The sequence below is a fragment of the Coloeus monedula genome (genome assembly GCF_965178545.1).
Source record: "Coloeus monedula genome assembly, chromosome: 15".
NCBI lineage: Eukaryota > Metazoa > Chordata > Aves > Passeriformes > Corvidae > Coloeus > Coloeus monedula.
The window spans coordinates 6,777,233-6,791,442 of NC_138795.1; the positions used below are offsets into that span (position 1 = coordinate 6,777,233).

Genomic DNA, 14,210 nt, shown 5'->3' on the forward strand with positions numbered 1-14,210 from the left:
CTGCTCCATCTGCTCCCTCCCGCCGCAGCGTGTCCCCATCCCACAGCCCTCAGGGCCCCCAGGAATGCTGCTGCAGGTACCACCAGGGCCTGTATTTTTTTTTTTGGGGGGGGGGGGGGGGGCATAAGCAGTTGCTGGGGTGACAGCATCCTCCTGCAACATGGAAACCACGGTTTCCATGGAAACCTTTTTTGCCCCAATTATTTTACCACTGCCACAGCCTCTAATTTGCCTTTAGTAGTTGTATTTTAGAGATCCCCCCCTCCGCAGCAGGTGGGTGACCCCCGGGCAGCCCCCGGGCTGGGTCCCCAGCAGGGCCCTGGTCCCCACAGAGGGCGGCGGGTTTGGGAAGCAGTTGCCCCGGCAACAGAAACAGGGCGTTTCTGGCAGCGGTGGTCACCATGGGGACGGGGATGCTGACGAAGGCTTGTGAAGCTGAGAAGACAAATTGCCCTCATCATTATCTCTGGGCTTGTCAATCAAACATATTCCCTTATTTACCTCAGCGAGGAGAGAGCCCCGGGAGCACACGGAGAGGGAGGGAGTGAGAGGAGAGCTGCTTGCCCCAAACTCTGCACCGGGAGGGAGCATTTCCAGCCCCTCGGGATGGCCACCATCACCTGCAATCGCTTCACCGAGGAGTACCAGCTCTTTGAGGAACTGGGCAAGTAAGTTGGAGACGGGGCTGAGATGCTCAGAGAGGGGCTGTGCCCTGGCTGGGAGACTCGGCAGTGCTAGGAACTGCTGGAGATGGGGGAAAGGAGATGAGCATGGAGAGAATGCAGTGGGAATCAGAGAGGGCACGCGGGTGAGGGTGGGGGCTGCCAGCCCCAGACCTGCTTCTCTGTCCACACCTGAGTTCAGGGGCTGCTGATGGGTGTTTGGCTGGGGACTCGGGACACCCCAGTGGTCTGGAGTTTCTTGGGAAGGGCTCGGCTGCCCCTCTTATGGAAAAGCTACTCCCAAAAAAGAAGGCTGCTGGCTCCCTTGGGAAGTTCTCCAGCCGGGAGGAGGAACAGGACAGCTGAGGAGGAAAGCCAAAGCAGTGGGCACCCCTCACATTTCTTTAGGGAATTTATCTGTGTGGATCCACCGTGGCTTGACATAGACCTGCAGGAGACCCAGTCTGCCTGGCAGCCCCCAGAGAATCCTGGTGGGTTTTGGAAAGATCCAGGATATTCCCCAGCCCTGTCCCAGTGCAAGTGAGCCATAGCCCTGGCTGACCCAGCTTTCCTGCAGGGGAGGGCTCAGCTGCTCTGGTCCGGGTGTCATCGCGTGTGCCTGGATCAGTGCATGTCCGTGTGTGTGTGTGTGTGTGTGCAAACAGAGCTGCCTGCGCACAGTGAGGGGATCCTGGGGAGTGCTGAGCACTCCCGGGTGGAGCAGGGGATGCCAGGTTCCCCGTGTGGAGGGATGCTCCGCGTCCCGCCCAGCGTGTGGCTGTAAAACGGGTGCAGGAGTGAGCAGGCGTGTGCCTCTGTTTTGGTTTCTGTGCCTTTTTTTGGAGCTGGTGTGTAAATCTGGGGCGCGTGGCCGCCATCCCTTCAGAGCAGCTGGCAGCACGGTGGTGGGCTCAGGGTGCCTGAGCTCCAGCGGGGAAGCTTCGTCCATCCATAGGCACAGGGAGGCTCCAACCCCGCAGCCCTGCATCGCCCAGGCGCAGAGCAGCCTGTGCCTAAGCGTGTGCCCACATGCACGTGGGCGTGTGAAATGGGGGCGAGGGAGAAGGGAGAGGGCAGAGATAGGGAAATAGAGAGGCTGAGACAGGAGGACTTTGTGCTGGGCTGAATGCTGCTCACATTCGCCAGCCAAACCGTGGCACCAGGGTGCTGCCACAAAGTGCAGCTCTGTGGAGGCAAATGGGCCCCCCCATCCCGGGATACTCACATCCATCCCTGTGGCATCAGGGTGACAGAGAGGGGCTGGTGGACAGCAAGGGATTGGGTTGGGGCGTGGGTCCCTGTGGCGCGGACAGCCCCAGCTGGGACTGCAGGCAGGGGGATGGGCACCCACCAGGGAGCTGGTGGCAAGGTGGGATGTGGGACCTGCTTTTTCCAGACTTTTCTCGGCTTTTCAGGGCTCTAGGGCTTTGTGGTGGTGGCAGGGGGTGAGCAGGTGAGGCAGTGGCTGCTGGGTGTCTGTGGTGAGGCTGTGGGGCTCTGGCTGGGCAGAGGTGGCTGTGGGGATGTGGAGGGGAGTTGGCAGGCCAGGAGTGATGGAGGAGGACCAGGAGGGCTCCTGAAGGTATCTGAGCTGCGATGCTTTGCTGGGTGGGTGCTGACCGGAGGGCTGAGCACCCAGGCTCAGGGGCTGCCTGCATTGCCCAGCACTGTGGTGTAAAACCACTCGGACAGATGCATTTTAACAGAAATAAAGGAGCAAAGCTGGCGCAGCGGCTCACCAGCCCCTGAGAGCATCGCACCCAACCGCCCCAGTTCTGGGGTGATGCAGGGGCAGCAGCCCCAGCTCGGTGCATCCCACAGCTTTTCCATCCACTCAAGAGGGCAGGTGCAGCTGCAGCACTGAGGTGTTCCCGAGTTAGGGGCTTCACCGGGTTAGCCAAAGTGCTGTGGGGCTGGTTGGGGATTTTCCACTGGGATGGTTTCCAGCACATCCTGGCACATTCAAAAATCAGCGGTTTCCCATGGGGAAATTTCCGCTTCACGGGCTTAGAGAGGGAAATCAGGACGAAGTGCCGCACCTCTGCTCTGCTGCGGCAGCTGCTCGCGCTGGGAAGTGTTCCTCCTCTGGAGAGGTGCTCCCGGTGCCAGCCGCTGTGGGGGTGTCCTGGCAGGGGTGGACAGAACGGCTCTCCCCAGACCTTGGTAGGGAGCAGCGTCCTGCAAGAATTCGGAGCAGAAAGGGTCCATCTTGAGTTTGCTGTCCCCAAGGGACTGGAGCGGGCTCTTGTGAGGGACACGGTGTGTCCCAGCCTGGCTGGCAGGACGGCAGCTCTGGGTGCCAGGCTGCCGCACCCACCCTGCTTCTCTGCCGTTTCCTCGGCTGTCACCCCTCCTGACACCCGGGCAGGTGGGGGTTTGAGATGCCACACACCTAATGGTGGCACCACGGTGGGGCTTTGGGGGCAGGCAGAGATGGGGAGGGAGATCTGCAGAGTCTGCCCAGCAAGGCGCAAGCCCTTGTCACATCCCTGTACCTCCCAAGCATGGTAGGACATCTGTCCCGAGCGGGGGACACGGAGCTGGGGAAAACCCACTCCTGCGGCAGCCCCCGCAAAGCTGAGCGAGTGAAGGGCTGCTCCGATCCCCCACGCTTGCAGGAGGGAATCAGGCGGAGGGCGGGGGGCAGCAGGGGGGGACAGGGAGAGGATCCTGCCCACGGCCCCCCGGAGTAGGACAAACATGAAGTGCAGCTCCATCGGCGCCTCCAAATCCGCCCCCGCAGCAGGTTCAGGGAGAGGCTGGAGACAATTACCGTGCCGAGCCGTAGGATCAGCCCCTCCGCTCCCGGAGCTGCAGGAGAGGGGGCTTATTAAACAGAAAAAAAAAATGGAGGAACAAAAAATCCCCAGCCCACACTCTTCTCTCTAGAAAGGAGATAAAGTGCCTCGGAGGAGGAGGAGGTGTTGAAGAGAGGGAGGGCGGCAGCAGCACAGCCGGGCGCTGGCAGGGAAGGTGTGAAAAAGGGAGAAGCGGAGCATCCTGGTGGCAGAGCCACTGCTTGAGCTGGTGGGGGAGGCCGTGGGGACAAGGCATGGGGTCATGCCTGGCCTGAGGACCAAGGGACAGAGGCTGCAGGGCTGGGGCTCAGCAGTGCTGGGGCTCGGGGCTGCAGGTCCAACATCACCCTGCGTTGGCACCCAGCCGGGGGACAAGGACACGGTCTGTACCCATGGCCCTGCAGGTGATGTGCCTGTCCCCTGCTCAGACTGGGACATGCTGTCTCATCCAAGCCAGGCAGAGATGGGGGTCCTCAGCTGTCACCAGGGTTGGGGTGATTCCCATCCAAAGACCCAGCGCCCTGGGAGAGAAGGGACAGGCTGCTGCCCATGGGCAGGGAGCAGGAGATGATTCCTTCCTTCCAGAGGGGTTTCTTGCAGCACAGTGGGGCTGAGCTCCCTGCCTGGCACCCACAGCGCTGCCTGCAGTGCCCATGAGCCCCTGGTGTGGAAGGGGATGCTGCCTTTGCTGGGAAGATGCTGTATTGAGATGGAGCAAAGGGGGGCTTTTTTTCCCCTAGGCTGGAAAAATCCTGTACAGGACTGAGTAGCAAGGAAGCAGCCTGGCACAGTGGAACAGAGCCTGGCTGGGGGTCAAACACCCAATGTGGAGGGTTCCTGGCTGGTGCAGACCCACCGAAGGACCTGACTGGAACAAGGAGGGGAGTATAGCAAGTGTGCTGTACCCCTGGGTATCCTGCACCTGCATCCAGTGTTCCATGTTCCACCCACCCTCCGGGCGGAACCCTCCACAGGGTTTTGCTTATGCTTTACAGACCACAAATAGACATTTGGTTTCTGTTAGGAAGGTCTGGAGGAGCCAAAAGCCAGGAATATAGCTGGGGAAGTGAAACAGCCGCTTCCCATGGCTCCCCCTTTTTTGCCATTCAGTTCTAATAAATAGATGAGCAAGTGGCTGTGGACACTGGGATCAGGAGTGACCATCAGTCCCCAACCTCCAGTGGATCTGGGACACCTACACCGCTCCAGCCTCATGCTGGGTTCTGCAGTGAAACCCCGAGCTGGGGCAGGGGGATATCCCTGCTTGCTGCACTCTGCTGCAGACTGTCCTGCCACTGCAGAAACATCACACATATCTTTAGGGAAAAAATAGAGAAGATGAGTCCCAGGGATCCACAGGAGCCCACAAACCCTACACAGTGTGGGGTTCCCAGCCGGATGAAGAGAGTAACACCACAGGACTGCTGCCGTCTCTGGTCTCCCTACCTATGGCAAGGTGGATATGAAGCATTTCACCCACCCTTTCCAGTTAATTCCTCCCCAGCATTCAGGGATATTAACAGCTCAGCTCTTTCAGCAGCCAGGATTAAATGGCAGGACGGGGAAGCTGGGAACCACCAGGATGTTTTCCCCCAACTCCTGCCTGGCACGTGCCGTGAGCGATGCTCTGCGCGGCAGCACCGGGCACGTGGGCTGCCAGCTCTGCTGGGGCTCCATCCCCACCCCTCCACACCCGCTGCTCGCCTGCTTTTCTAAAAATCACATTCAAACCCAAATTGCCCGTCTCCACCCGCCCCCGCCGCTAAAATCAATTATCCGCCGCTCTCACCAGCCTGCGGCCTTTTATTCCTCGGCAGGGAGCTGGAGTGGGGTGAAGGGGAGTGGGGGGAAGGTGGGGCACGAGGTGGGATTGCTTTTGATGGTTGTTATTTTAGCAATTGGAGAGGTTTGGCAGGAAAGGGAACCTGGCACAAAGGTTTTACTCAGCAGGGCTGGAGCGTGCATGTGTGTGTGTGTGTGATTGCAGTGCCGCAGCTCCCAGCACTGCGCCGGCACTGGCAGTGCCACGAGCTGGCAGGACCCGGGGTACGGGGTACAGGGGCAGACAGGAGTCTTTGGAGCGTCCCAAGCACTCGTGCTTGCTTGCCTGCCAGACCCCAGGAGAGCTCTGCATGTTGGCTCATGCGTGTGCAAGGTGCAGCAGCATCCATCCCTGTCCAGCCTGGCTCCATCCTCACAGTGTCCCCTGGGCTGTCCCTGCCTGGGTGACAGTTTTGCAGTGGGAGGGAATCTGGCACCGGTCACAACTGCCAAGTCCTGCTGTGATTGGAAGGTCCAGGACAGGCAGAGCCACACAAGAGTGAAGTGGCCGAGAGCTGTGTGGCAGCTGCAGCCATCACGGTTTCCCTCGGGAACCAGCGCCCCCGGTAAATCACTGCCCCTTCCCTCCTGGCAACAGGTAGGGCAGAGCCAGGAGGAAGAGGAGGAAAAGTGCACCATGCCTGGGGTGTCCCAGAGGAGCGTGGAGGGGAGAAATCCACCTTCATCCCTAGGTCTGCATGGGCCTCCTCCCATCATTCCTCAAGGACAGCAGTGCAGAGAAGCCAGCTGAAATCCCTCCATGTTTTCCCCAAGTCCCTCCCCCAGTCAGCACCCATCCCCATGCCCATCCTCAGCCCCATGCCTGTGGCTGCCCCTCACCCCACGGCCATGAGTGCTGAGCTGTGCCTGTGCCCACACCAAGCCCTTCACCTCTGGCTTCTTCTGTTCCCAGGGGCGCTTTCTCCATTGTCCGGAGATGTGTGAAGGTGTTGGCAGGACAAGAGTATGCGGCCAAGATCATCAATACCAAGAAGCTCTCTGCTCGAGGTAAGCACTGAGGGTGTTTTGGGGGAGGCAAGAGGTGAGCAGGGCTCATGGAGTAGGGAATTTTTCCCCTCTGCATGGTGCTGGGATGATGCCTTTGATGTGCAATGAGGTGGGGGGTGTTTGATGTGCGATGGGGACCCCCTCATCCCACCCTGTCTCTGCTACAGTACACACCAGACTCCTTAATGGATGGGATGAACATCCCAAGGAGGTGTCTTGGTGGCTGCTCACCAATCCCATCCAATCACAGGGATGCATCCGCAGCCTGGCTGAGGCTGGGGGGCACTCCCAGACCCCAATCTGCCTGAGGAGCCAGAGGACCCCATTTCTGTCCCTGAGACCCTCCACCACCCTGCACACCACATTGCAGCAAAATGATGGTTACAGCCTTGCAACAAGTCAGACCATGCTAACAGCGCAGCAGAGTTATTTTGGGAGCATCATCTTCTGAGAGGGCCCCTGCTGACCCCCCATCCCTGCTCTGGGGTCTGTAAGTTTTCTTACTCATATACCTACATCAGTGAAATGGGAACATCCCTTCAGGTGGGGGTTTGACTTCATTTCTATCTGGAGATGGGCCCTCACCCCTCGCTCCCATCTGGTGAATCGCTCTCATCTGGTGAATTGCTCTGGTGGAGCACATTGGCTGTTTGCTGCTGAAAGAGGCGCTGGCGGGTCTGTCCTGGTGGGTCTATCCTGGCTGTTCCTCGGAGTGAGGCTGAGCTGAGCCAGCACAGAAATCACCAGCCAGCCCTTGCCCCAAGCCAGGGACCCCTCTGCCCCCAGGCACCTGACAGAGGAGCTGTGATGAGGAGGATTGAAAGGATGAGGCAGCAGATGCCGTGTCCCCACTCCGGCTCCTCCCTAGCTGTTGGGAGTGCAGGATGGGTGCTGGGAGGAAGCACTCTGCCAGGAGGGTTTAATTAACCTCCCTCGGTGTCTCTCCCAATTCCACTGCTGACCTCCCAAGGCAAAACTGAAACGCAGAAAAGAGTGACAAGCTCCTTTCTGACCTGGAATTAAACCAGGATGTTGCAGTCGCCCTCCCACAGTGCTGCCAAAGCGGCACAGCACCGGCACTGAGCCCCTCAGGTCCTCCAGCACAGACCCCTGCCCCTCTTCAGGGATGCAGATCATTCTCTTCCTCCAAAGCCGAAGGCCAGGCTCTGGGCAGGGTGTGTGGTGCTGGGCTCAGCCCTTGGCTCCTGCCCGTGTACCCCAGCTGGCAAACGCCTCCCAGTTTGCAGGGCTGCCTGGAGCAGCAGATTGAGCCGCCCTCCCTTTGCTCCCTCCTGCCTCCGCTCGCCTCCTCCGGCAGTTTGCCCCTCTCCATCCTCTCCTGGGGTTTTTGCTGTCCCTGCAGTGCCCAGCAGTCCCCTGGAGAGGCTTCACTGGGGTTATTTTCCCTGCTCTGCCAGCTGGAATCACCAGCAGCTTTGGCTAATGGTCTGGAACCGTGCAGTGCTGGCAGGGAGGACGGCACTTCCCCAGACACAAAGGGCAGGAAGGAGAGAAGTGGGGAGAAGGTGGGAGAAGCTGCAACACATCCCCAGCCGTGGTCTGTTTCTTCAGACATCCTCCTGGCTGCCAACACAGGCCAACGGGAAAGAAGGTGGAGGTTTTGGAGGAAAAATGGGGTTTGGGTGTGTGCAGGAGCTGGATTTGTGGGGTAGGAGTTGCTGTAACTCACCTCCTCAGAGAAGTGCTTGCCCCACTGGTCACACTGTCCCTCCATCCCATCCCTGTCATCCACCCCACAACGGACTTTAGTCGTGAGAACAGCCTGAACTCCAACCTCTCCTTGTCACCCTGTCCCACCCTGAGAAGGTTGTCCCCCATCAAGGGAAACACTGTGGGGAGCTGAATGAAGCCACCAAGGTTATCTCAGCCTTCAGCTCACAGACTCCAGCACAGGCTTCAAAACTCAGCCCAAGCCCTGGGGTGCCTCTTGGACAGGATACTGAGCCCTGGGGAAGGCTGCAGCCCTGCAGAGAAGGGGCTGCGTTGCTTTCACGTCTCAGCGGTCGGAGACACCCAGGTTTGGTTTGATGCAGAGAGAGACTCCGGGGTGTGAACCTGCAAGGTAGCAGTGATAGCACCGAGAGACAGCAGCCCTAATTATATCCTGGCTTGTCCTGGCTGCTGAGTTCCTGCACAAAATGCCTCCAGTCAGGGTGGCTGGGTCAGGTGTGAGCAAGAAGAGAAGTGCAGAGGAAGAAACAAAATGATTTGCAGATTCATTTTGAGCTGTCCCAGGGAGGAGGATTTTTTGGCTCAGCTCAGCTTGCTTTGCCCAGAGCTCTGTTGTGTCACATCACCAAACCTGCTGAAAGCTGGGGAGTGGGACCTGGACTTCCTGTTTGGACACAGGCGCCAGTTCCGAGACAGGGTTCGGCAGTGTAGGGGAGCAAAGCCCTGGTGTGGAATGGCTGACGATGGCGAGGGGGAGCGAAGCCCATAGCCTTGTTTCATCCTGACACCTCTTGCTGGCCAACTCTGCCTTCAATCACTCAAATTGTACCATGTGGGGCCAGAAATGTCCTGGCTGATTGTCTGTGCCTGGCTGAATAGGAGAAAAGGCAACAGTGCTGCCGGCAGGGATAACCCAGACAAATCCAGGGTATTTGGGAGGTGATCAGAGATTGTTCAGCAAAGAGAAGGGAGAGGGGAGGGCAAGGGATCGTTCCAAACCCAAGATTGCCCATGGCATCAGTGCCTGGGGGCTTAGCCAGGGACTGCATCTGTGCTGGGATACTGCCCATCAGGCCCTGATGCTGAATTTATCCCAAAATATGTAACTCTTTAGGAAAAAAAAAGCTGCTCTCTCTCCCCCCAGGTTTCCTGTGCCAACAGCTCCTCTGAGAGCCCAACAGAAGCTGAGAGCAGTTGATTCCCTTTCTCAGATCCTAATTTAGGGCCATTGCCTCTTTCAGATCATCAAAAGCTGGAACGAGAAGCCCGGATCTGCCGTCTCCTGAAGCACCCCAATATTGGTAAGTGCACCCTGCACCCCCATGCCCGGCTCTGCTGCCCACCTGCCCTCCCATGTCCAAACCAGGACGTCCATAATCCAGCCCTGTCTGCAGCAGCACGGACTGTTTGTCCCAGAGGTTGAGAAGGGCTCAGTGTTGTCCTGCCCAGCTGATCTGCAGAGCCATCCCTCCTCTTCCTCGTGGGAAGCACCATCTTCAAACGGGGCCATGGGAAGAAAGGCCCCACTGGGCATAGGGGGACTGAAGTAGGTCCGGACTAACCCACTTGGCCATAGCTCCCTCAGGGAGAAGCGGAGCCCCAGGAGGCTGCAAGAGGCTATTTTTACTGCTCTCCTCCGGCTCGGGTGCTGTATTCCTCTGCATGCTCCAAAAAGCGGCTGCAGCTCGGAGCAGCAGCAGCAGCAGCGCGGGGCGTGTAGGAGGAGCGATGGCGGGGGGAAGCGAAGACTTTCCCACCGACCGTCCATCTGAAAGTAGCCTCCTTCGGAAAAGCTGTTTCAGGAAAACTCCTGAGCCCCTGCAAAAGACAAAAATAGGCCAGAAGGAGAGAGAGAGAGAGAGGAGGGGAGGGGAAAAAACTGCAGTAAAAAAAATACCCAAATTCCATCCTGGAAGTGATGCTGATGCAGGCTCTTGATCCCTGTGGATAGTCTGGATGAACCCCCTCTTCCCTCAGCTGCACCCCAGGATGTACCAACCCCATCGGGATCCTGAAGCTTTTTGGGAAAGGATTTGGTGGTTTCTGCAGCCCTCTCAACCCACAGTCGGGAGCTGGGAGGGTTCCCCTGCGGCTGAGCTCCTCCCTGGCCCCCTCACTGCTCCGGTGACCTGGATCCATCCTTCCCCAGGAGCTGCTGCAGCAGATCCAGGGAGCTAGATCCAGGGCCACTGGGATGAGCCATGTGGCTCCTGTCCCATAAATATTTCAGTTCCAAAAAAGACTGTCGGCTTCCATCTGTCTCGGGCACACGGCTGCGTGGCAGGTGTCCCCTGCATTGCCGGGGTGCCGGACCCTGCAGGATTCCCCAGCCTCTGCTCCAGCAGGACCAGGAGCTGCCCTGCAGGGATCCCTCCGGGACGTCCAGCCTCCCCTTTGCACCAAAATACATGCGGGGACCGCCGAGACCGGAAGGAAGCGCACTGCAAAGTGTCTGAATAGGAAGAAATACTAAACCCAGAGGAACTCACCGAATGAGACCTGCAGGACGGTAGCTGCAGGTTCCCCAGGTTCCCAGGTTCCCAGCTTGGCCACAGCTCTTTCCCAACGCTGTCTTCCACCCTTCCCTCTCCATCACCTGCCCGTGGGGCTGGCGAGGTCTCCGACGGCCAAAACACCTCACCCGTCCCTGTCCTTGTCCCCCCTTCCTACACTACCCCTCGCTGTTCGGCTGTGACCTGGCAGGTTCAAAGCTGCAAAGGCTAGAAGGGGTTAACAGCATGAGATGCTAACAAGCCCAATCTGCTGCTATTTATACCCAGGAGGCTCTTCTCCATCCCCCACCCCACACCCTCTTTCCTTTCACTCCCCTCCACTGCTCCTGCTGCCTGGAAACTTGGGTTTGCAGCTTCCCTTCCGTGCAGCAAAGGCGGCTCCTTACCCACACAGGAGCTGGAGTGAGCGGTGCCACTGCAGAGCAGCCTGGCGTGAGGAAGAGGAGGCACTGCTGCTGGATGAGGCGAAACAGCCCTGTCTAGCCCTTCCCGGGGAGAAGCACCCCAGCTCCCAAGGGGCTTTGCTGCCCTCTTACTTGTTCACTGCACCAAGGTGGGGTCCTTCCATCTCCCGTGGGAATGCTGTGCTGCCATTCCTGGAAGAACCAGCCTGTGATCTGCACTGTGCCTGTTGGAGACCCTCGCGTGGGAACCTGTGCACGGGCAGTCAAGGGCAGGTCCAGGTCCCCAGGACCCCACAACACATCCACAGCACTGGGTGACATATTAGGGAGCACTGCTTCCTTTCAGGGAACTCTTGCTTTATTGGGAAAACTTTGGCTGCACCCAGCCCTGGAGTTTGAACTCCAGGTACTCGTCCTCTGACTCTCATTCCTGAAGCTGTGTCCTGCTCCTGCCTTGGCTCTTGGCTTGGAGCTGGAGTGGTTTGGCCGGCGTGGCTCTCTCTTGTTATGGTCAGTAACAGATACTTGTAGGATCAGGCTATATTTAGAGCAGCTGCTCCCTCTTATACCTTCTTCGCTCCTGGCAGCCACAGGCTTTGGGACTTCCCCAAGCAGGGAACGTATCCAGACCATTTGCTTATGGTTATGCTGGTCCTATCTGCACTGAACTCACCTAATCCCCCCGAGAACACTTTGGCTTCTGTGGGATCCCAGGCGTGATACTCTCAAATCCCTCCCAGGCGACATGAAACAGGAGGAAATATGTTTCTTCCAGCAGAGGAAGGCAGAAAAGCTGGGATTGTATGTTAGAGAAAAATGGAGCAGATGCAGATGCTGGAGCACAGGGGATGTCTGCAGAGGCCAGCAGTGGGGAAGGATAATTGGGGAATAAGATGAGCAAGTTGTGTCAGTAGTCAAGACCACAAGGGAGACAGACAGGAAAGATGCTGCCCAGCTCATCAGACCTCATTTGCCCGGTGCCTTGGCCAGATGAGATGACGCTGCTGGCAACACGCTCTTGGCAGCCACTGGATTTGCCCACAGAGCTTGGAGACGGGAGAAGGACGAGCAAAGTGGTGTTTGCTGGCCTGGCAGATAAGAGCAACACAGTGCAGCGTCTGCACTCGGTGCTGGGGCTGTTATCTCCCCTGGCTCACACTGAGTCTGGAGGATGTTTCCATATAGGGCTCAGCTGATTTAGATGCAGTAAAAGGGGCTAGGAGTAAAACTTCCCACAAAATCTCTCACTGAATGTTTCTTTTTTCCTCCCTGATTCCCAGCATTCTTAAATATGTTGAAAGTTGCATCAGGCTGAAACCAGGTGAGAGAGAGGAAGCGTTAAATATTCATAGCCTCAAGGGAATCAAACAAAATATGACGTGGGGGACAGAGGATGCTAGACAACTCTCTGTTTACCCACCCTACGTGTTTCTGTGCCTGTCCCCTTGCTGCACACCTGCCTGTAAGTGTGAGCAGGGATCTGAGCCTGAAAAATCAGCGTGCAGCTGCAGGGTGACAGGTTTGTAGCTTGCTGTACCTGGCGAGGGGTGTGCCCAAGGGGAGAGGGTGCCAGGAGATGGGGAAATTCATCCTCTGGAGATTTCCAAGGAGAAAAGGAAGGTCATGAGCAGAAAATACAAAAAGGCCCTTGAGTGCCAGAGTTGTCAGTTCAGCTCCCTGCTGAGCTCTCCCTCTCCTCGGGCACCTCTCCTGATGGGACTGGGGACACCCATGCCTGCAGCCTGCCCAGTGCCCAAGATAGCCCAGCAGCTGCCTGGAACCTTGGCTAGGCACAGCCCCGGAGCAGTCCCCGATTTGGATGTGACCTTTGAGCCTCGCACAACTGCCCCAGGCTGGGGCCATGGCTGGGGTCCCCTGTAGAGCAGGGACCCCCACCCAGCCAGTGGCAATAACAAGAGGAATAGCCCTGTTGTGCCCTTCCCCAGCTCCTGCTTCTGCCCAAAGGGGAGCAAAGGCGTTCCCAGGGAGCGGGGTGGGAGCCAGGTGTACCCCATAACCCTTCTGTCTCTGCTACAGTGAGGCTCCATGACAGCATCTCCGAAGAGGGCCACCACTACCTGATATTTGACCTGTGAGTAATGGTTCACTGCATCCCCTAACCCACGGGCAGCTCCCCGCTTCCCCTGGGGTGACACAACCTCCACCTCACCCGAGTCCTTCCTGCAGGCTGGGTTTGAACCAAACTTGGGTCCCCCAAGCCGGGCAGAGGGCAGGTCCCTGTGCTGCACCCCCGATTCTCCCCCCATGCATGGTGCAGTGACATTTTTGGGGGGCTTGCCAGGGCTGAGTGTGCTGTCAATCAATCCAACGCCCTGTCTTCTCGCAGGGTCACCGGCGGGGAGCTGTTTGAGGACATTGTGGCCAGGGAGTACTACAGCGAAGCGGATGCCAGGTGAGCCGGGCTGTGGAGGGGACAGCAGGCGTCCCCTTCTTCCACAAGCTGCTCCCTCCCAGGGTCCTACATGACTGGCTTTCTGCAGCACCAGCTCATTCTGTGCTGGGAGGTGTTTTACAGCCGCTCTGCAACACATACTCATAGACCAGAAGTGTGGTGCAAAAAAAACCCCAAACCCACCCAAAATGCTCTTTCTAACTCACTCAACTCCTGTGCCAAGAAGTGCCTGTGCTGCCATAGGACTGGTTTGCACTTAGAATCAGATGGCTCCCAGCCAGTGCCCACAGCACCCTCATTCCCCAGCATGCTGGGATAGCCAACATCTGACCTCACTGTAAATGAGCAGGGTGTTGGGGGCTCCCTTGTCTGGGTGCATCAGGATTCCTTGGTCTGCGGGCACCAGGGCTCCCCAGGCTGGCAGGGAGGAAACCCAACACCAGGCTGGTGCCCAGCCAGGGCCACGATAGAACAGACGCCCTGTGGATGTCACTCCTTCCCCTTGGAGCTGCATTCCAGCCATCTGCAAGTGTTTCTCTGGCAGTTACCACTTGAAAGCAGTGAGGAGGAGCAGTCAAGACAGGCTGTGCTGGAGCTCTGCTCCCTTCCACACTCCCACCGGCACTTTCCAGGTACCCTGCTGCAGAGCCATTTCAGCCACCCCTTTGGTCACTGCAGCTTGACCAGGGGACAGTATTAGTCTCGTTCTTTTGAGGGGACATGATCTGGCCCTCTCCAATCTCCAGATATCACTGTGCCTCTTGGCTGTACCCCCAGGCTAATCATAGCTTGTATGTATGTCCAAGGGGGTGGTAAACTCTACACTACCTCTCTGCATGGAAATATCCTCTATTTCTAGGCAGAAAACAATCTCATTTAATGGGCTGCCTGCACTGAAT

General features: G+C 58.0%; 1 protein-coding gene across 1 annotated transcript in view; it reads left to right on the plus strand.

Annotated features, from left to right (window-relative positions):
• Positions 1 to 606: 606 nt before the first annotated feature.
• The window catches only part of CAMK2A (calcium/calmodulin dependent protein kinase II alpha), a gene marked incomplete at its 5' end in the record, with an annotated part of 34,028 nt that continues 20,424 nt past the window's right edge, over positions 607 to 14,210 (plus strand). Inside the window, 5 exons of the mRNA XM_082291638.1 lie at positions 607 to 668; positions 6,195 to 6,289; positions 9,223 to 9,282; positions 12,936 to 12,990; positions 13,246 to 13,311. Coding sequence (XP_082147764.1) covers positions 607 to 668; positions 6,195 to 6,289; positions 9,223 to 9,282; positions 12,936 to 12,990; positions 13,246 to 13,311 — 338 coding nt within the window. The remainder of the gene's footprint in view (positions 669 to 6,194; positions 6,290 to 9,222; positions 9,283 to 12,935; positions 12,991 to 13,245; positions 13,312 to 14,210) is intronic.